Raw genomic sequence first — 22,983 nt, forward strand, 5'->3', positions numbered from 1 at the left:
TATATTAAAATATATAAGGATTTTAGTCTGTAAGAATACGTATGAATTTGTATTTAAGTTCGAATGTATAAGAATATATTAGAATGTTTGTTATTTTTCAATATCTGATTCAAGAATTTTGTTTTTCTTTAATAATATTGTATTAGAATAAAATTCTAAAAGAGCATCATTCTAACAAAAAATATTCTGACAGAATAAAATCAGTTATGTTTACAAATTACATTAGAATTAAAATTGAATTAATTAAAAGATTCAGATTTTTTTAAATTAGGAGAATTAATCATCCCTAAAAATCCGAAAATTTTCTTTTATAAATGTAGTTAATTGTCCAAAATACCCTTTTGCTAAAAATTGTATGATTATATGGTACATGTTACCCCATTGTAATATCATACACTCTCAAATCATGTCCATTGATTAATTTCATCCGGTGGTCCAGATCTATGCATTCTGGCACACAATACTTAGTAAAAACAAAATAACCTAAGCCTATATATATATATATATATATATATATATATATATATATATATATATATATATATATATATATATATATATAGAGAGAGAGAGAGAGAGAGAGAGAGAGATAGAGAGAGAGAGAGATGTTCCATTGAGATTCTAAACAAAATAGAGATTACACGGCGCCACCCATTCCTTTTTCCCCCAACACCACAACCGTCACCGTCACCTCCACCACCACCACCTTCACAAACAATAGACCCCACCACTTCTACCTTCGTCACATCTACCACCGCCACATTACCCATCACCATCTCTCTCCACCAACCACCATAATCATATATGATTAATCACTTCATGAACATGTATATATCGATAATCATTTATGGTTAGAAATATATTTATAAACATGTATAAGCATATATGATTATACCTCTTCTCCATATAATCATTTATGAGATTAGGCATATCTCATTGCATCGGTATGCTGGAAACTTGAAGATCTCTAATTATTTTAGAATCTAAAAGAAATCTCTCTCTCTCTCTCTCTCTCTCTCTCTCTCTATATATATATATATATATATATATATATATATGTGTGTGTGTGTGTGTGTGTGTGTGTTCAAATATAAATGACATCTATTGTGTCAATGTGTAAATGAATCATGGCCATTAGATTAATGAAAAACAAAAGAATTCTTGTAAGAATATTGTTAGTTTAAGACAAGTGATCCTTAGGCAATCCGAATTACCAAGATTCCAAGATGGTTGTAGATCCGAAGTAGTGAAGGCTGAAGTTATCCAAGTTGTTAGAGATTTCGAGATGAAGTGAGGACTGAGTGATCCGAGATTAGTACTATTTTGTCATTTTGTATTTTGTCTTATTGAATGTCACACATGTAAGAAACAAGGCCAACCACAACGATATGTCAGGTGGTTGATCTGTACTTAACTTTTAGTACAAGTGTTTCCTTTCTGTGATTGGTCCTAGGATAGTGTACATATGACCATCACCCCATGTAATTCCCAAACCTTGTTCACTCATTGATCTTTCAATCAAGAATCATTCAGTCATATCATATCATTCTCTTTTGTGACATCCCTAATTTTACGGTCAATTAAAAACTTTTTTTGTGCTTATTTAAAACATAATATTCTTTTATTATTGCAGAATTTGTCTCAAAACATTATTAATGTGAAATGATATCAATATCAAGAGTATTTCTGAAGAAACGTATTTCATTCATGTTTAGAAGCTTTGGATGTAATAACTAATACAAAAATATAAGCATAAACTAAATCCTTACATATATTACATAAATTTATTCGGTAGCCATAAAACTCGTTAAGTCTCTCAACATATTCAAATATCGCTTTCCTTGTACCTTCATATTGCTACCTGTGATACAAAGAAACTGAGTGGGTCAGACTTGAGAGCCTTGTGAGCACGTAGAGGGTTTTCAAACCACAATATTATTATTAGTATATTTTTTAAATATATATTTCATAACAAACAATTAACCATATTACTCATTTCCTTTATTCCCACTATTTGATCTTAAATGATGATCTTAAGGGACCTATCCTAAAGGATCTCTATTCTGTCTCGGGGATTCCTTAGCAATACTTGTTAATAAGCAACCATGAGGGGGATAGAGTATTCATATGAACAAAAAATCCATACTTTCGGATAGCATAGTCCATTAACATTTACAAATTGCGAGTCTGCTAGCGTTCCATTGAACTGTCTAGAAGAGTCTGTGGTCGCCATCAATACTCTACTAGATGATTGCTCTCAATAGTATAGTAGTACAAAGTTGGGCATAGTCTCTCACCATTATTTTATCTATGGCTTGGTCTCACACCATTGTTTTATTTATTTCTCAACCCTTTTCTACCCAGTGTTTTATAAATACGATAAAATACATATACGATTTAATCAAGTGAATCATGCCACATTGTTTCATCTAATATGGAACGTCCTAATCGCATATAATAGGGACACATTGCATTTAATTGTCTAGATATTTCATATCTATGTGTAAGATGAAAGTAACTATGCACTAACTTGTTAAAAGTAGATGACTTGTGATTTGGATTAAGCTTCGCCTAACACCATAACTTTTCCTTTGATATGACCTAGGTACGAATACCAATAAGTATTAGCCTTATATTCGTTGTGAATAATGATAGTTTAGATTTCTCAACAATCCTAATATCTACATCAAGATCTATCAAGGAATAACCAGGTAAGCTCATATCAGAGGTAGGGTCCATTTGATATACAAAGTATAAATTTTAGAAATCTCATTTTAAAAACCTCACTAAATCTTAGCCTAAACATCACCACGCTAGTAAATCAATCACTATTATGACATGGAATCAATGATAAATATTATTTATAGATTCATAATAACAACTACGAATATAAATATAAGTTACACTTGAAATAAAAATAAGTGCAGCTTAACTTACAGAGTTTCCTGATAGAAAGTCCGGAAAATTCATAGGCATAACTTCGACCCGAAAACTTCTATTTATTGGGCTCTCTGATGCCCCACTTTGCCAAATACTAAAATCTAAAGGAAAAATGAGGGGTGGTTGCCTATTTACAGCGGATTTTGACCAAGTGTGCCACACCGTCCAGCTACATCGCTCATTTTCGTCTTGTGACATGTGTCAAAAAATGGTAGGTCACACCCCACCTTCTAGAAACAGTACGCGGCGCGCCCTGCCTATGTGTGCACAGTTTTTTTATTACTTCCTAAAAATCGTATTCTCTCAAACGAGCACTGTTTTCAACGTTCTATATATCCATGCATAGCTATCAATAAATACTACAATTTTCATTTAGACTCCGTTGGCTTACTTTCAATTTATTTTTAATTTTATATTTTTAAAGTGCTTAGACTGCTAAAACCAGTATAAAAATCATAACTCTTTCATATGAATTTTGTTCTCAGATGTCTTTATATCAACGGAACTATATTCATGAGATCTTCAACTCTCGTTTAGATTGTTTTGTCTAACAATCAACCAATTTAAATTTCGGTTTCCGTGTTGACATAATTGCGTTGAAACTTTGAAAAAATCATAACTTCCTCATATGAAGTCAGATTTGGGTGTTCTCTATATGCATGTTCTTGCTTTTAATATTAGTATGACTGTCGGTTAGGTTGCTTAGGCAAATAAGAAACCTATCTCTGATTCGATATTAATGACATATATAGGTTTGTCGGTTTGGTCGTGAAACTTCGAAGAAGCATAACTTCTGCATGTGAAATCGGATTTAAGCGCTCCTTATATCCACAAGATAGCCATTACGACTACTACATTGTTAGCTAAGATGATCTATTATATATTAAAAATCTAGCCTAAATCTGCATGCGTTACATTTATCTTCCTCATTAGGATGATAACGTCCTGGAATCATCAGCAAAATAGTGATGGATAATGATCCCATGATTGACTTTTCCATCCTAAGAAATAAACGTAACTCCTATGTCTTTCCCAATGAGTATCAAACTCTTAGACTTCTTTGTTCCTAGCAATGCTCAAATTTCCTGAATTCACTCTTCATTCTCTGTTAGACCTTCAGTCCTAACCTTCGAGTTACAAACTCGATCTTCATTGGAGACTCCTAGCATTTGGACCGAGAAACCGGCTGGAACCGGTACCGAAACCGGCATCGAAACCAGAACCGGATAGAATCGATCTGGCCGAGACCGGGACAATATTTTTGTGGATTTTTGGAACCGGGATCCGGTAGGAACCAAAATCGGTGGAACCGGCAAAAACCGGTAGAACTGGCAAAAACCAGAACCATATGTTGTTATTTCTCGAGGACCGGTTCCAATATTGAAGACACAACAAGAACCGGTAGGATTGGGAATCGGGAGAACTGGAACCGGTAGAACCAGCGGTCCGGTTCAGCTCTTAATTTCGGCAGACATCGGTTCCCAGGCCGGTTCCAGCCGGGTCAGTTCCTTTGCTCATCCCTAGAGACTCTCGCTCCTTCTCAAACAGACTCAACCCAAGATAAGGTCTTTATTTTGGCTACCATAACAGATCGAATGGTCATTCTCTAATGACCTTACATCGCATGATGCAATGGCTAGACTCAGGTCATTATGAGTCAATCATTAGCACGAAAGACACATTCCTTCATTTTCTAATGTGATACAAACACATCATAGTTGATAGCATTTCTAGCTACTGATTACTAATACTTAATGAAGGTTGCAATCTATCCATTGATCGCCTTGATTATCTTCTCCTTCAGTCTTTCGACTAAAGTCAGTTACTACATTGAACATGGTTCTCGAACCGAGTAACTTATTTCGTATATATATGTTAATTGGAATCGATTCGTTACTGGGTTCGGAATAACATTCAATTTCTTAGTCATCACTGAAACGAAAGTAATGATGGAGATTGGCTTGTTCATAAAGGGAACCCGCTTCAATCAATATCATTCGGTTTCTACACTAACACTTATCCTGATTTTACGGATCTTTTCAAGCAATTAATAAAGGGAACCCGCTTCAATCAATATCACTCGACGAAAGACCTTACTCTTTTCAAGCCATAGTACTTGACAAATCATCGAACAAGCTAAACTAACACGTGATTCAAATACCTACATAAATGATAATGCTTGAACATGGTATGCTCCTTATCTGAAATAACCACTCTTTTTAGAAATAAACCGAATCTACTTCAAGCAATATAATCACTCAATATAATGACTCGAAAAAAAACATTACTGTTTGCTTGAATCTGTTTTGACGTAAGGATGACCCATTGAACTTAATTTATACAACTTTCTTCCTCCGGGTTCATCCTGGGAAGCACTATTGTGTATACTTGTGCCATTGAGCCATATACTGGGCCAGTTGTATTCTAGCTGCAAGTACTACTATTCTTTTACCTCTTTCTTTACAAATTCAGACATTGACTTGTAGAGCAAACCATCTCCAGTGCTCTGGTACTTAAGTTTTTCCTTTTCAAATCCAACTTCGGCCCTTGATCTGTATGTCAAGCCATATCTCCAAAGATATGGTTGTTTGAAGCTGCAGTAGCTAACAGTAAGCTTTTTTTTTTTTTTTCTTGAACGTTTGTATCAAGATCTATGATGGTGAGGTTTTGTGATTCCTTTTTTCTTTCATTGGCATATTGAGACGAATCTTGCAAAACATTAATGGGGAATTTAATTTGCTCAATGTTTTTGAAAGTAATGGAATATGAAGGAGTCATAATTAATCTATCAAGCACTTGTTGGCGGGGAATTGTAAGTATGACATCCATCTAACATGGATTTAGAAGGATTCAAACATAATTGGCAACCAAACCGACATGGAATGGGATATGTAATTCCAATTCCGCAGGACAAAAACCAAAGTCAATACTTATTTAGCATATGCTATTTCCTATGATGACAATTGTTATGATAACATAATTGCGATCTTGCATTTCATATAAAAGAATAATATTATTCTTTGTTTTGTGGCCTTTCCCCATTTTTATGGCACTGGGAGCTTTGTTAATGTTATTCTTTGTGATGTGGGACAAAAGTTGAATAAAAAGAAAGTTAGTGTTGTTGAGTTATGGAGAATAAAGTTGAGAAGGTGGAAATTGCGAGCATATGAATTGTACATTAGTTTTTTTTAATTTAGAGCATCTTCAATGAGATTTTTTAACAAGGTCAATAAAATAGAATCAACCCCATAAAGTGTTTTTTTTTATCATTGGACACGGTGTCAAAAAAAAAAAAAAAAAAAAAAAAAAAAAAAAAAAAAAAAAAACTAACCGAACCAAATAAGGATTGCATTTTTTGTTTTTTGAATAATTCAGTTGAATTATCTGAATTATTAGTTTCAATTTTGGTTCACTTTTCAATAATTCGGGTTATCCAGTTAAACCATTATCTTAATACATTTACATTTTATTTCTATACGTTAATTTAGTTTAAGACCCAAGTGTATATTTTATTTTGGCTTTCACCTTTTGAACGTGTCACTTAAATGAATCTAACAATGAAAAGGGGTTGATGTGATGGTTCTTGAAAGCATCAAAAATGAGAAACAGAAATAGATTCATGAGCACGTAAAAAGGCAAACCATATGCAGTTTACCCAACAGCCGTACCGGATAAACTGAAACTGAATAACCCAAAACTGTTAAACCTTATTCGGTTCGGTTATCTTCATTAAATCGTAAAAAGAAAAAAGATTAAACCGACCAACTAACCTAAATGGAGAGGATTGCTTTGTTGGTCAATACTATCAAACACTTATATTTTACTAATGATTTTTTTGACTTTTGAGTTTTGTATATTTAATCCTCCTCAATGAATAAAATTTCATTTTGTTCCCCTTAATTATATTTAACCATCAAATCTTTATTATTTTTACCAGTTAACTTGATTCATTTTAATCTCTAATATTATTTTTGGCTGGCAAATTTCTTTCATTTAGGACTTCTTATTCTAATTTCGCATATTATAGTATATTTGTTTTTATTAAAGGCTACTCTTCTGTTAAACTTCTTTTAAAACATATGGCATGTTAAGAGGAACAAATGGGATTAGGGGGCTTTATAAAACATTTCACAAAGATGAGGATACCTTTGTTAATTTGGATTATATATATATATATATATATATATATATATATATATATATATATATATATATAAAATAAATAAATAAATAAAAACACCTTTTGAGAATGGTCAACCGTCAATGATTGGAGAAGGTTTATGATAGTAAGTTTTTATTAAACAAAGTTAGTGGAAATCTAGCAAAAACAAAAGCAATTGAAGAGGTAGATGATTATGGATGCTCTTATAACAAGAATGCTAACAGTTGAAAGAGAACGAGAAGATGGTTTACCTATTCAAATGGAGGTTGTTTTTCCAATTTCTGTTCAAAAGCCTTGTAATCCCACTCTATACCGCACTCCCGTGCAATCTCTTGCATCATTTGAAGCTTTATATCTTTAGTGGGAGGGTCTGCCTTCAATTTCTTTACAAACTAAGAACATGATTGTATCCCGTTTAGTTTTTACTTGATTAAAAGCTACTGAAAGAATGTTTATTATAGATTTTGACAAGGCAGATTTAGAAGCACCTCTTTGTTGACATAAGGTTCAAGATGATTTCCATATTTGTCAGCAAATAAACTTCTTAGTTTGCGCATTTCTGGCAGATCAGGAAAGCTTGTTGCAGAAAACATCAAAGTGGAGATAGCTTCATGGCATTCCTCAGGGCATTCCCTACAGGCGATTGAGAATTAATTTAAATTAAAATATCAAATGAAACTTTAAAGGTCTAAAAAATTAAATCTTTTACCTTTGTTTAGCCATGGCTGGGAGATAATTTAAAATGAGCAAGCATGATTGTTCTATGAATTCATAACATGATGACAGATTCTGTTCAACATATAACTGTCCAACCTGTTACCATCAAATGAAAAGCAATAGAGTGTTTTGAGATTATATAGAGAAAAGAACAATCGTAAAAGAAATTCAATCCCATCTCCATAAAGCATCAATGATCAATCTATCCAACTTCGAAGCTTGAATGTTTACAATTATTATTAAAATAAAAGTCTTTTGAGATTATATATAGGGAAGAAAAAAATCTTTACAGAATTTAATCTTATATCTACCTGGCATCAATGATCAATTTATCTATCTAACATGGAGCTTAGTCATTAACCTGCCTGATCTAGCAGCAAATTCAATTTTATATTTTAAATTCACATTTCGATTTTTATCACACCAAAGTGGCATTCATCATTTGTATGAAATGAAACTAGTCCCACAAAATTCACCTTTTGGGCCCACAGATATCTATACATAGTAGACATAATACAGATGAATCATAATTGTTAGAAATAGCAAAACTACAATGACACAATCAAGCCTTCAAGAATCGGCCGGCTTGTTAGGGATACCAAACTGTTCTTATCCAATCAGGCCTCCTATAAAACACAAGTTACGTAAATATAAAACTTCCAAATCGAACAGCCAAACATTCTTCTGGTTTGAATTCAATCAATCTATTCAAGTTCAACCAAAAGTCAAACCATGTATAACACATGAAGAGAGAGTCCAATGGTGCTGATTTGTATAAAACTTGAATTAGGTCTAATTCATCGTTGTTTTTGAACCAAAAAAAAAAAAGACAACACAAGAAGACCATGAAAAGAATAAGAAAGTTAAAGAAATAATTACCCTTTTGTAGGCATTGGAATCAAGCCCGTTCTTAAAAAGGTCAGCAACATCGCTCCTCAAATACTTCTGGGTTGCATTCCTGTTTGTCATTATCAAATCAAGTCGTGTCTCCATCATCTTGATCTGTGACTTGCTGATATCGCAAAGAAACAATAGTACCCGAAAAACTTTATACCAAAAAAATATGTTCACATAAAAAACACCATTAAACTCCATGAGATAATTTCTTACCATTTGGTGTAAAACTTGCTTCTAAATAATCCATCAAACATACCACCTCTTGATTTGTCTGCTTCCATTACTTGATCCTGAAAATAAAACCAAATGCAAGAAATAAGGACAAAATCAAAGTCGTCAAAAAATGATTTAAATGCTAAACATTGAAGAAAAAGGAAAATTAAATATCTAGTTAGGAAGATTCTACGATTAGGCCTGTCCCAAGGGCCATCATGTGGGGGTAATTTGCAGAGCACAGTGCGTTTTTTGGGAGTGTCAGGTTTTGAACTCTGGACCTCCTATGTGGAATTCCATGACTCAACGATTACGCTCTCATCACATAGACTAAATCTAGGGGTGTTCAAAACCAGATATCCGAAAATTCGGATATCCAAAAATTCGGATATCCGAAAATTCTGATAGTTGATTTTTGATATCCGAATCCGTATCCGAAATTTCGGATACGGATTCGGATATTAAACCGGATATCCGAATTTCATTAGTTTTAAATAAATATCCACATCTGAACATCCGATCCGTAAAATCACCGCAACTCTTAAAATTAATAATAGCAACTATGTTAAATCTTGCGACATAGATGGGTATCGATAGCAACAAATAAATATATGTAGCATTTACTTAATAGTTTTTTATTATAAGCCAACGAACCAGGATTATAACAAACAAATATATAACGATTGTAAATGGAAAGGTTTGCAATAAAAGTTTGGAAAGAATGGTCACGAAAAAGTTGAAAATGGTGGGGAACATTAGTCCGTTAAGCATGTCAATGTTTCTAAGTTCTCATTTTAAAATATTAAAAAATAAAGAAAAATTATTTTTTTCGGATATCGGATATCCGAAATATCCGAAACTTTATAAATTCACTATCCGTATCCGAATCTGAAAAATCCGGATATCTGAAATTTCGGATAATTTCGAATCGAATTTTCGGATTTTCGGATCGGATATTTCGGATGCGGATATTTTTGAACACCCCTAACTAAATCATGTATCGAAATAACATTGAATCATAAGCTTCTCTTCATAATCATGACTTGATATTATTGCTATTGTTTCTATATTTCTAATTCTTAGTCGACATATATGGAGCTGATTTCATTATATTTGTAATTTTTGTAATTATGTATTTGATGGTGTATATCCTTTCCTTAGTTATAGGAATCCTTTGTGTATTTATATTGGCCAATGTTTAATGAGATAAGCAGTCAATTCCAATATTCTTTATGGTGTCACAGTGCCTAACCTTTGCTGTCACTCCTTTACTCCTTCACACTCATCGTTTTCTCCTTTTTCTTCTCTCTTCATCTTCTCAATCGTCATGGGTACGCCTAAAGGTAATGTATCTGGCAGCAAGCCCAATTTCCGCCATGAGCAATATTAAGAATGCCATACCCCTCATTCTCAATCAAACCGATGACCACTATGCATCATGGGTTGTGTTCTTCAACATTCATGTGTGTACATACAACGTGAAAGATCACATCGACGAAACGTTACCAAAGTTGTCTGATATTGACAAGGACACATGGGATCGTCTTGATGCCCTTGTAAAACAATGGAAACGCCTCCAAGAAATATTCCTTGACAATCAAACTACCAGGTTTGTATACCTTGAGAAACAGTTTAACAATAATCGTCCCTCTGCCTTCTCCAACATGACTGACTACTGTGCACGCCTCAAAAACCTCGCCGATCAACTAGAGAATGTCGGAAACGCCGTGTCAGAAACAAAAATGGTTCTCCAACTCATCTCCGGCCTCACCAAAGGTGAGTATGACATCGTCGCCACTATTATTCAACAAACAGACCCCCTCCCTAGCCAAATCATCTCTCCTTCATGATGAAGCTAGACGCAACAAACCTGATCACTTTATTCCCCAAGACCTTGTTACACAACGGGCTCACCAAGATCCCAACGACATGTCCTCAGCATCCCAACACAACTCTGGCTACAATAGTCGTGGTCAATCCCGTGGAAACAATCGTGGCGGCGGCAGGTGGTCTCATGGCGGTAGAGCGCGCGGTCATGGCAATGGTCAATCTTCCTCTCAACAAGTTTCTTGGAAATGCCAAGGATGGTTTCCCCCTTACCCGTGGGCCACCCCGCCTTGCTCGTATCTAACAGCTACTTCACAACCCGACATCATGGGTCCGCGCCCCAACTTTAAGCTGTCGACACCCCATCACTAGTCGACCCAAACCGAGCCACAAGTCCATTTCACTATTGATCAGCAACAAGACCAAAGCAACCCGATGACACCTATTGAGCTTGTTGTTGCCTTTCAGACCATGCAGATGCAGCCCCTAGATAGCTCTTGGTACATGGACACAGGCTCAACATCCCATCTCACAAATGAAGCTTGTAGCCTCTCAAACCTTTCTTGTTTCAATAATAACAACTATACTCTTGTGGGTAATGGCACTCGGGTCCCCATTCTTGGTCATGGAAACGCAATCACATCCTAACTCAATCATCTTTTCAGATTAAACAACGTTTACCATGTACCTAAAATCATCAAAAACATTGTTTTGTTAAGAAATTTAATCATGATAACAATACATCTATTGAATTTGTCCCTTTTGGTTTTACTGTGAAGAACCTAATCACAAAGACTCGTATCACCCGATGTGATAGCCCCAGCGACCTTTACCCACTCACACCAACACCTTCCCGCAAGCATTCTCCTGCTGTCTTTATACCATGTCTCCCAACATATGGCACAACCGTCTTGGTCATCCCGCAATTTCAAATTTCAACTATTTTAGCCCTTGTCTTTCATTACCTAGTAGTAAAAACACTTTGCTTTCTTGTAATGCTTGTTCATTGGGAAAACATTGTCGGTTACCTTTTAATGATTCCATTTATGTCACTCATTTACCATTTGATATTATACATGCAGACACTTGGACATCACCCATAACCAGCAAACTTAAAAACAAATACTATCTTATTTTACTTGATGATTTTTCGCATTACACCCAGACATTCCCTCTCAAAAATAAGTCTGAAACATTTCTTCTTCTCTTTCACTTTCAAAAATACATTCAGACTCAGTTTTCAACCACCATTAAGTCATTCCAATGTGACAATGGCCGAGAATTCAATACTACATCATTCACTGAGTTTTTCACCGCCAATGACATACAACTTTGGTTTGCATGTCCGTATACTTCTTCCCAAAATGGTAAAGTGGAACGCATAATTCGGACCCTTAATAATATGATCCAGACTTCCCTCATCCATGCGTCTCTCCCTCATTCGTTTTGGAACTATGCTCTTCACATCTCCACCTACCTTATCAATATTCTCCCATCTCGAGAAATTAGGAATAAAACACCGGCTGAAATCCTATACCTACGAAAAAGAACATACATACACTTATGAACCTTTAGTTGCCTATGCTACCCAAACGCCTCTTCCACCATACCACACAAACTAGCACCATATTCCCTTCCATGTGTGTTTCTCGGCTATTCCAATCTTACTAATTAACGAGTCAATTCATATGATTTTCTAGATGAATCCGACCCCTCCCCTTATATAACTCACCGTCACCTTTTCCAACATGACTCCACCTATAACCAAGGCTCCTCTTCGGAAACCCCATCTCTCCCTCGTCACATGTGCAAACATGGAAGATTATATGCCTGTAGCTACTCTAGTTGACACTAATTCTAAGCTTAGTCATTATAAGGTGAACCGGAGGCTGATCCCTCACTGTGTCAGAGTCTAGTTGGTACCCTTCAATACCTCACCTTCAGATGTCTAAACATCGCATATGCCGTACAACAAATTTGCTTGTTCATGCATGCTCCTAAGCTCCCTCACCTCAATGCATTAAAACGCATCATTCAGTATCTAAAGGGAACTCTGGATCATGGGTTGATGTAATATTCTTCACCTACAACACAATTAGTTTCTTATAGTAATGCCGACTGGGTGGTTGTACAGACACTAGACGTTTGACATATGAATATTGTGTTTTGCTTGGTAACAATCTCATCTCCTGGTCTGCCAAGTGACAGGCCACTCTTTCTCGTTCAAGTGTTGAAGCAAAATATCATGGTGTCGCAAATGTTGTGTCTGAAGCTTGTTGGTTGTGCAACCTGCTAATTGAGTTGCACACCCCATTACGGCAAGCTACAATCTTCTATTACGATAACGTCTCTACCGTATACTTGTCAGGAAATCCTGTCCAACATCAGCATACAAAAGACATTGAAATGGATGTTCACTTTGTTTGCGAAAAGGTTGCTAATGCTATTGGTCAAGTACGAGTCCTTCATGTCCCTTCCGCCTACAAATATGCTGACACCTTCACTAAAGGACTACCGCGACAACTGTTTCTAGACTTTCGAGACAGCTTGAGCATCCAGCCTCCTCCCGCTCAAACTGCAGAGCACTCTCAGTCGATATATATATGGAGCTGATTTCATTATATTTTTAATTATTGACATTATGTATTTGATAGTGTATATCCTTTCATTAGTTATAGGAATCCTTTGTGTATTTATATTGTCCGGTGTTTAATGAGAAAGGGCAAGGAATCAATCCCAATATTCTTGACTAATGTTGTAGGGGTGAGGTAAAAAAAAATAAAAGCAAACCGCGAGATCTTAATGTAAACTAATTCAGTACGAAGATTCCAATTCAATTCAGTCATCCTCGCTGATCTGATAAACAGACATTTGGTCTAGCTACTCCAGTTCTGGCCATTCAAGTTCAAAGAGTGGAAGAACTCTTATTCTTCGACTCTTGATTAGAAGTGCCAATTACTTTCTTTCTGTTTCCCAGACATGAAGCATCCTTCATAGAATCAGATAAAAGATTTAGGAAGTGCTGGATAGTTTCAAGGTATTCAGATGACTCGGTCTCAAAAAGAGATCTTTGCTAAAGGAATATGACCTCTACATTGCAGACCTCATCCAACTCCTGAATAAATCACAAGTTGAGCCATAACAAAATTCTGTTTGCAAGAAGGCGTTGACAACGATAAAGTTAATGTGAAAACAATCTCTAAAATGAAAGTTCACTGATCTTCCGTCAATTTCTCTAAAAAAACAAATGTCCCTGGCTTGCCATATAATAAGGGAGATAGATGTAAGTCTGTAACTAATGAGAAAAACATGTAGATTAAAAAGTCTTTTTTTTATGTATAGGCATCTTATAATTGAAAGGAAAACTTGCAAAGTGAAATTTTCTCTGACTTTTTCCGTAAAAAGTATAACTGTCTGCTTTGTTTTTCTTTCCTTCCGTGTATACGAGGATCCATCACTTTAAAAGAACATTATTATTGTTTTTTTAAAAGATATTAGCTCGTAAATCTGATAGCTACAACGTTAATGTGTTGGATAGAATAACTATTTAGAAATTAAATACGAAATCCAGATTCAAAGTAAGTTCCAAGATTTTTTTGGCAACTGAATCGGAATCAGAATAAAAGAATTGAAGGCTTGAAGCTTTCTTATGGCATTTTTTTGTGACGTGAGGAAAAAGCCATACTTATAAGTGAGGAAAAATTAAACTCCTCAGTGTTATCTACCAATCATAATGTTAAATCACCTTTACTTGAGCTAAGCGAGAAGCAAGAAACTCATCAACAAATTTAGATGCAGATGCAGATGCAGTTGCAGCTGCAGCTCCAGGCACGTCCCCTGCCTGTTGGTTGTATATTTTTGTTTTGATAAAAGTGAGTTAATTTACAACACAAGGAAAATTTAAACTCTTTTGTTTTATCTAAGCATAATATTCAGTTACCTTTGTTGTTGCATCATTAAATTTAAATGTTGTGCCAGATTTCATTTTATTCACAAGCATGCTTGAAGTTTTATCCACAAAAGATGATTTTGACATCTCTGCGACCTTGTATATTTCCTCCTATTTGTATTTCATACACACCACAGCCAGATCAGCAAACCCCAGTTATTACACTAGTTAGAACCAGATTAGCATCAAATACCAAAAGTTAAACAAGATTATAATAGCTTGGTAAGTCTTTTCACTTATGTAAATTCATGTAGTAATTGGAAAAGAAAACTTAAAAGACATTTCACAACTAAAGAAGAAAGATATTAGAGAGCGAATTTACCGATTGAGGACCATGGATGATGCATTGAACAGTTTTCAACTCTGTAAATGATGGATTCAACTGCTTAGGTCGACCTGTCTTTCTCCATCCTCGTACCTCTGTAACAATGTGACATAAGATGAGCTTACTTTATTTTCAGCATAAATCTAAGTACAAATGCCCATAATTAGCCTGACAAAAGGGACATACCTATGTTGTCAACAGTATCACCAACTAAAATTCTAAACCAGTCAGGAGTTAGTCTACCAACCTCCATCAACTCATAAAAATCACGACGACAAAGATAGTATGCTCCTGTGCTTAGTTGGAATCTAGACAAATCTCCTCCAAGAATTTCTACCCATCCCTTGTTATTTTCCAAGGTTTCCTCAGCTGCTTCATCATCAGCATAAACAAGGTTCACGCCACATTCAGATACCTCCAATCCACTCATTACAACAATAGAGACACTTACTTTATCTCCAACATTCAATGTGTTTCCAATTGGCCAATAGCTGAACCATATACCAACTTTCCAAGAATCAGGTTTTCCAAAGACTTTGGGGTTGTACATCAAATCATCACCATTGGAAGTAGTGATTTTACAGAACCATGCAAAATCATCATCACCTGATATTGTATATCTTAGAGTTACATCAAGTCCTTTGAGCTTCCTATTCTTGGGACACACAGGCACGTCAAAGGACAAAGTTGATGATGCTGATACATACATAGGCTTCAGGTTTGGATCCTTTATGTCTGGCAGAGATGTGCTCATTATATCGAATTCATACAACATCTGTGCCACAAAACACTAGAATTCAGTCTCATATAATCATTTTTTAGGTGTTATGTCAATGTGCATGTGCTTGCTTATGCATGTGTTTAAGAGAGATACAAAACGTACATGGACACACTGAGTTCTGCCTTTGGTGAGCTCATCATCACCAACCAGGCAAACCTCCTGATTTTGATATTCTTTTAGCCACTTCATGTGTGCCAAATCATTCTCCTCAAGTTTGGTTAAAGGCACCAATTTAATAAAGCCTTCAATTTCAGACAAAGAAATACATCCTTCATAGCCAAACTCTTGCAATGTGAATCGGTGTTCTTGGAAAGTTATTATCTCCAATGACACACAGTAGTATACATACAATTCTGCAAGCGTACTTGGGAGATATACAAGCCATTTAAGTCTTGAGCAGAAACTCAAGTCAAGGACCCGAAGATGTTTTAGATGATCATAACAAGGTAGACACTCAAATAGACTATTGCCTAAATTCAAGTACTGCAAAGATATTTGAACACTGAAAGTCAGAGGAAAAGACTTGGTACACTCAAGATTGCAGTCTTTGAGGAATAATCGGTGTAATGAATGTGGGAAGGAAAACGTATGTTGTTCTGCAACTCCTACTAACAACTTTTTACACCCTGTCATGTTTAGTAGTGCAAGAGTCGTCAGGTCTCCAATGGTTTCACAAACACGAACAAGACTGTGACAGTTCCAAAGAATCAAAGTCTCAAGCTGAGGAATCATTGACATGTTGCGGATTTCAAATAGATCATATGAGTCTTTAAGATTTAGAATCTGCAATGACTGAAGAACCTGTTGCAAAAGTAACATGATTTATGTAGCATTCAATGTCAACTTGACGAACATTAAAAACTGAGAATCTAGATGGATAAGCAACATAAAGAGGATATGGAATTCCCTACCATGGGCGGATCAAATACTTCCAATTTGCTGTAGCTCATATCTAAAGCCACCAAGTTTCCCATGAATAAGTCAGAGGGTATGGTTGTTAAAGGGAATCCAAGCCAGCAGAGCCATCGTAAATCTTCAGAAAAATTCTCGTAAGACCCGTTGAGATACACAAAATTTAAGTGGAGCAATTTTAGTTTATCCATCTCTTTAAGTGCATCTGTCTTGAGGTCTAGTGACTACAAAATTAGCGTAAAGAAGGATTGTAAGCTTACATCATATCCATAAATATATTTACCAAAGATTTTCTAAGTACTATGATTCCATGTCTTGAGTACCAATTGACAATTTCCATAGTGACTGTGGTATAATGAGGGGTGGATCAAGGTATTTTTCCAAGTGGGGCAAAAATATATGTCCAGCAGTAAGGGGCCCCAATTTACCAAAAAAACCGAACACAAAATATTTATATATGTTTCTTGTAGTATGTATCTATATTGTTATTGATAAATTCAGATGTTTTACTTCTTTATTCTTTCTTCGGGGAAAATTATAGAAAACCTTAAAAATCTTGTGTTTTCTTGGGGTAGGGGTAGGGGTAGGGGTGGGGGTCATACTTACCGGTGTTGGGTCGGCCCTGGTTATTATTAAATTATTGAATAAGAATATTGGAATTAGATAAATACACTGTAACAACCCATTTTTAGGGATAGAAATTTTATTTTAAAATAAGAAAATAAATAGGTAAGATAAAAATAAAATAATAAAAATAATAAATAATGTTATATTATTTGTTAATAATGACTATTGAAGTAATAATATTTGATTACTAGGAGAAATTGAGAAAAGGGGTTAAATGTGTCAACTTGATGAAAGATGAGTTTGACTAATTGATTTGACCAAATTAGATGATAAGGACCTAAATCTCACAAAGAATGGTGGAGAAGGACTATAAGTGGAACATTTGTGATTTCTAGATAGAAGTTGGAAGAAATGGTACCAAATAGTTAAACTATGTGTCATGAGGGACTAACTGTAACATAGATCTATAGTAGTGGAGTATATAAGGATGGGTGTTCTCTCCAAACGGAGAGGAAAACCCATGAGCAACTATTTGAAGCTTAAATGAGGGGTTAGAGTAGATTTGAGTGGAGAATCAAGCTAAGGCTCGGAAGCTTAGAGCCAACATCAAGTTTGGAATGTATAACTCTTCCCCTCTATCGATAAATGGCGATCTAAGGTATGGATTAGAATCCAACTCCAAGAATTGACCTTTCATTTGAGATTAGTAGTTGATTCTAGTGTTGTTCTAGCAATTAAACTCCTAAACTTTATACAATCTAACTCTAAATTTGGAACGAAGGTAGCCATGTAGCCTCGCCTCCTCCACTATGGCTCGACAACAGCCGAAAGCGGATAGCTTATCCAGAATTAGCCATACCATTTGTCCCTTTAGGATGAAAGGTCATATTTTAGAGTAATGGATTGGTTTGGGATAGTTGCATATGCATTGCATCATTAATTATAATTTAACCAACTCTTATATTTATATATTTTAAGTATTGTTATGGAAAATCATTCAATGTTTTTTTGGGAATCAAGACATAGGAGTTGGGTTATAGCCATTGCCAAATACCATTTCATAGCAATATTCCGGTATTACTCACTAGGCTTTCCCGGCCTAATGCAGTCTTATGACATGTAATTGTAGATAAGGAAAAAACATAGAGTTAGCAAGCTTCGATATTTAAGAAGGCCATAACTTTTATGGTTTATTTATACCTTTGTGACGATATTGGATTTTTTAACTTAAAAATGAACGTTTGAGACCAAATTCCGCATTTGAATTTAATAACATTTAAAATGGTTTTTAAGAACTTATTATTTCTTCTAGGCTTACAAGGGGTGTTTCATACTCAATAGGTGTGGTCATTGTACCTGATGGATGATCTTTTTTACTAAGATATTTACAATTATATTATTAATTTAACATCAATTATGTTTCACACACACACACACACACACACACACATATATATATATATATATATATATATATATATATATATATATCAATGTTGTAAAAATCGCTCGATTGTCGACGGTCGACTCGTGTTAGGGATTAAACGGTCTTGACAGGGATTAATCGGGGACCATAGATTATTAATAAAATATTAAAATTAATCAAAGAATAATATAATTTAAAGAAAAATAAGTACTTCAAAATTAGAAAATAAGATAATTTGAAAATTGAAATTTTCAAAATACGAAAATATGAACATTTTGGAATAATATTTGAAATTTTGAAAATTTTGGAGTTAAATTTTTTTCTTTTTGAATTTGTTGACTTTTTTTTTTTACTTTTTTGACTTTTGTTGACCGATTAATCCCGCCAAGACTGATTAATCCTGCCAAACCCGATTAATCCCTAATTTCCGTCAAACACACTAATCTACGATTAATCCCAATTTCTGCAACCATATATATATATATATATATATATATATATATATATATATATATATATATATATATATATATATATATATATATGGTTGCAGAAATTGGGATTAATCATAGATTAGTGTGTTTGACGTTCTCCAACATACTAGGATTAGTGTGTTTGACGGAAATTAGGGTATATATATATATATAACCATTAGAATTTATCAGTTACGTGACACACGCATGTCAAGTGCCACTTATTCAAACATATTGGCGTGTTTCGTAAAACTACTTGGTTGGGTAAAAGTAACTAGCTTTTAAAAGTATAAAATTACATAAAAACCAAAAGCTAAACGCACCCCAAAACTACTTAAAGTAGCTTGTAGATGGTGAGTTTTTTGTTTAAAATAAATATTAAAAGCTCCTACTATCAAACAAAACCTTTTTCTTTTTTTGATTTTTCTTAAAAGTTAAAAGCTCTAAAAAAATCTTTGTGTCAAACACACTCTTAATATGTTATAACAAGTTTGTCCTTTAGACCAAAAAGAAAAAAAAAAAATTACCTTCTTAACATAAACAAATTTCTTCATGGTTTTCATCTTCCGCTTTTACTTCTAGTTTTAAATATATACATGAAACAATATAACATCCAAAGTAGATGATTTTTTATTTTTTTTAAATTATCAAATCTAAACCAAAATTAAAAATCAAAACCTAAAAGTTCAATTTTTAGTTATTCAATATTACCTTGAATGCAACCTTATCTTCCTTTAACAATTGCATGTCAAGTGCTAAACCTTCCATTGTTTCTGAACCCTAAAGAAAAAAGAAAAAAAAAACATATAGTTCAAATGAAATAGAATGGTGTGAAAGTAAAAGTAGGATTAAAAATACATATAAGAAGCTTCTTACCTCTCCCTTACGAAATATCTTATAAGAATCACTACTAAGCCAGACTCTACTACGTCTTGCAGGGAATTTTGGTGACTCTTGACGAACCAAATTTTTCCCCATTTCTTGAATCAATCGATGCATCATCAGTTTATTATTTGGTGAAACGGAAAGAAGGCATTTGTTGGATAGGGTTTTGATCCCAGATAATGCACAATAATCTAGCTCCAATATCTTTACCACATAATCCTTGTCTTTGCCAATAAAGAAACAAGCAATATGCAAAAATAATTCTTTCTCTAAGATAGATGGCAATGACTCGTAGCTCGTTATAAGTACACTTTGGATTCGAGAATCAAAATCTTTATCCAAGAAATTCAATCGACTTTTCCAGTATAAAATGGTATTTTCATTGGATAGAGAAGAAGCCAACACTTCAACAGCGAGAGGATTTCCTTCACAATATCGTATTGCTTGTATTGCAAGCTCTTCGAAACCTTCCATGGGAACTTTGGAACCAAATGCATGACGACTTAAAAGCTCTAACGACTCATCCTCATTTAATAATTTTATTTTATACTCTTGACACCTATAATATGTGGACTTGAACCAATTTTTTGTATTTTCCCTAATTGTAGTTATTATAATCTTGCTTTGTGCATTGATTGTTCCAGTTCCAAGTAAATCGACTAACTGATTTTGTTCAGCAATGTCATCAAGAACAATAAGCGTCCTTTTTGTTCGTAAGGCTTCCTCAATCTTACATGTACCCTGAGAAACACCGGGTATTTTTCTTTTCTTACCGCCTAAAATATCGTTGAGAAGTTGTTCTTGTAGCTCAAGCAAATCATGGGATTCCTTACATCTTCGACCAATGTTTTCAACAAAACTTGTGTTTTCAAAATATCTCCAATTTGAATCGTAAATATACTTGGCCAGAGTTGTCTTGCCACTACCACCCATGCCACAAATTGCTAAAAATTCGATATTTGATTGATTTAACCAGGAATTGATCTCCTCGTATCGAGTGGCCATCCCTGTTAGATTGGGTGGAAGATGTACTTCTTTGCGATCCAGCTTATTGTAAATGGTGTCAACAATTTCCTTCAAAAAAGTTGTTTCGGGCCTGGAACAACAACAGAAACATGAACAAGTTCATGAGATGAAATTTAGAGTTTCTTATATAAAAGTATAAAACTGAATGATAATATTCAGTAATTAAATGGAATCTACTACTAGTAGATATTTAAAGTTAATTTCTATTAATGTTTCCACGAAATATCAAAATTCAATCAAAACCTGATCAAAGTATTTAGATTGTTATAACAGAAGATTCTTCTAATTTAATTACAAATGCATTTGAAATACAAATTTAATCAAAATAAAACAAATATTGATAAATTAAACAGATTTATGTAAATTAGAAATTAACATAGAGAGAGAGGGGGAATTAGGGGCAAGGTTATACAAGAAACTCATGTAGCTCTTGTCAACAGTCAAACTTGTAAAAGAGGAAATCATCAATTCCATATTCATTCTATTGTAATCACATACTCATTCCATAGTAATCATATCAATTCCATCATTTTCATTCACTTTTAAGGAAATCACTTTTTCAGCTTTCCAAACTTCTCTATCAAACAAGTACCGATTTATAGGATAAATTAATTTACACATACATCAACAAAATTTGACCGGGTTCTACCTTTAAAAGTGAAAACCAAAATTTGGCTAGAAATTAACAATAATATTCATCAAATTATTGGATCAAACAACATCAATTAAATTTTATTTCAATAATAGGTATATTACCAAAAAAAGACAAAGAGGCATACCCGGACAGAACCATGCCCGCCAAATTAGCAACCTCTGTAAGAGCTTTCTTCCACGTGTTCACGTTGTGATCTGTCCACCTTGAAGAGCCTTTGACTTCAATTGTGAAAGATTTATTTTGTTTCCTCACATCAGAAGGATCAACATGATAAAAAACAGGTAAAACGAAATGATTCCCCTCCTTCCTTTGTTCAAGGATCAGAACAAGCTCGTCAAGGCACCAAGGGGAAGTTGCATAGTTTTCTGACAATACAACGATTGAAGCCTTAGATTCTTTAATTGCTGTCTCGATCTCCGGCTTCACTTCTTCACCTCTCCTAATTTCTTCGTTATCCCTAAAAGTACCGATTCCTGCTCCCCTTAATGTTTTGTAAAGATGATCGGTAAAAGAATGACGAGTATCTTCGCCCCTGAAGCTTAGGAAAACGTCATAGCTGCCAGCATTAGCGATAGAGGAAGAACTGGAAGCCATTGAAACTGGATCTACAGGATGGAAGATGAAGTCAACGGCAAATTTTCAACTAAGCCATTGAAACTGGATCTACAGGATGGAAGATGAAAACCTAATTGTCAAATTAGACTATTCCGATTTTTGAATTGTTTTTGGCAAAGCTCAATTATTAAAAAATTTCAACTTGGATAAATTTTAGAGTAAATTACAGGAATGGTCCCTATGATTTGGGTAATTTGCATGTTTGGTCATAATTTATTTTTTTGACTCAGAAAATCCCTATTATTTGTTTTTGTTGTGCGTTTGGTCCTGTTTTACCAAAAAAAAACTATTTTTCCTTGATTTTTTAATTTATTTAAATAAACACACTCCCAACCTCATTTCCACCTTACCTTACGTACCCCATCTTATTTAAATAAATTAAAAATTCAAGGACAAAATAGTCTTTTTAGGTAAGACAGAGACCAAGTGTGCAACAAAAACAAATTGTAGGGACCTTCCGAGTTAAAAAGTAAGTTAGGGACCAAACATGCAAATTACCTGAAACCATACGGACCATTCATGTAATTTACTCTAAATTTAATGTGGATTTGGTCTTAACACATTTGAAAAGACTTAGCTTTGTTTGATAGACATATTTCCAAATCCAAACAGA

The 22,983-nt window shown here is 34.4% G+C and overlaps 1 protein-coding gene across 5 annotated transcripts; it reads right to left on the reverse strand.

The window, feature by feature from the left end:
• Positions 1–1,683: 1,683 nt before the first annotated feature.
• LOC145061694 (disease resistance protein RUN1-like) lies at positions 1,684–22,463 on the reverse strand. 5 transcript variants are annotated; one of them, XM_079009235.1, is made up of 15 exons: positions 21,880–22,463; positions 20,066–21,170; positions 19,901–19,969; positions 16,723–16,947; positions 15,914–16,612; positions 15,217–15,805; positions 15,028–15,125; positions 14,697–14,816; positions 14,502–14,597; positions 8,930–9,006; positions 8,699–8,777; positions 7,812–7,915; positions 7,591–7,735; positions 7,354–7,494; positions 1,684–1,861 (listed from the first exon to the last, which is right to left on the reverse strand). In XM_079009235.1, exons 1-14 carry the CDS (start codon positions 22,347–22,349, stop codon positions 7,354–7,356), a joined length of 4,017 nt encoding a protein of 1,338 aa, XP_078865361.1. In that variant the 5' UTR covers positions 22,350–22,463; the 3' UTR covers positions 1,684–1,861. The 5 variants fall into 5 exon arrangements, with proteins under 5 accessions (XP_078865361.1, XP_078865359.1, XP_078865362.1 ...); XM_079009233.1 differs by having other exon boundaries at positions 8,699–8,831; positions 21,880–22,462; XM_079009234.1 differs by lacking the exon at positions 1,684–1,861 and adding an exon at positions 1,882–2,601 and having other exon boundaries at positions 8,699–8,831.
• Positions 22,464–22,983: the final 520 nt, after the last annotated feature.

The sequence above is a fragment of the Lactuca serriola genome, chromosome 7, assembly GCF_051521515.1.
Source record: "Lactuca serriola cultivar US96UC23 chromosome 7, Lser_US96UC23_V15, whole genome shotgun sequence".
In the NCBI taxonomy this organism is placed as follows: domain Eukaryota; kingdom Viridiplantae; phylum Streptophyta; class Magnoliopsida; order Asterales; family Asteraceae; genus Lactuca; species Lactuca serriola.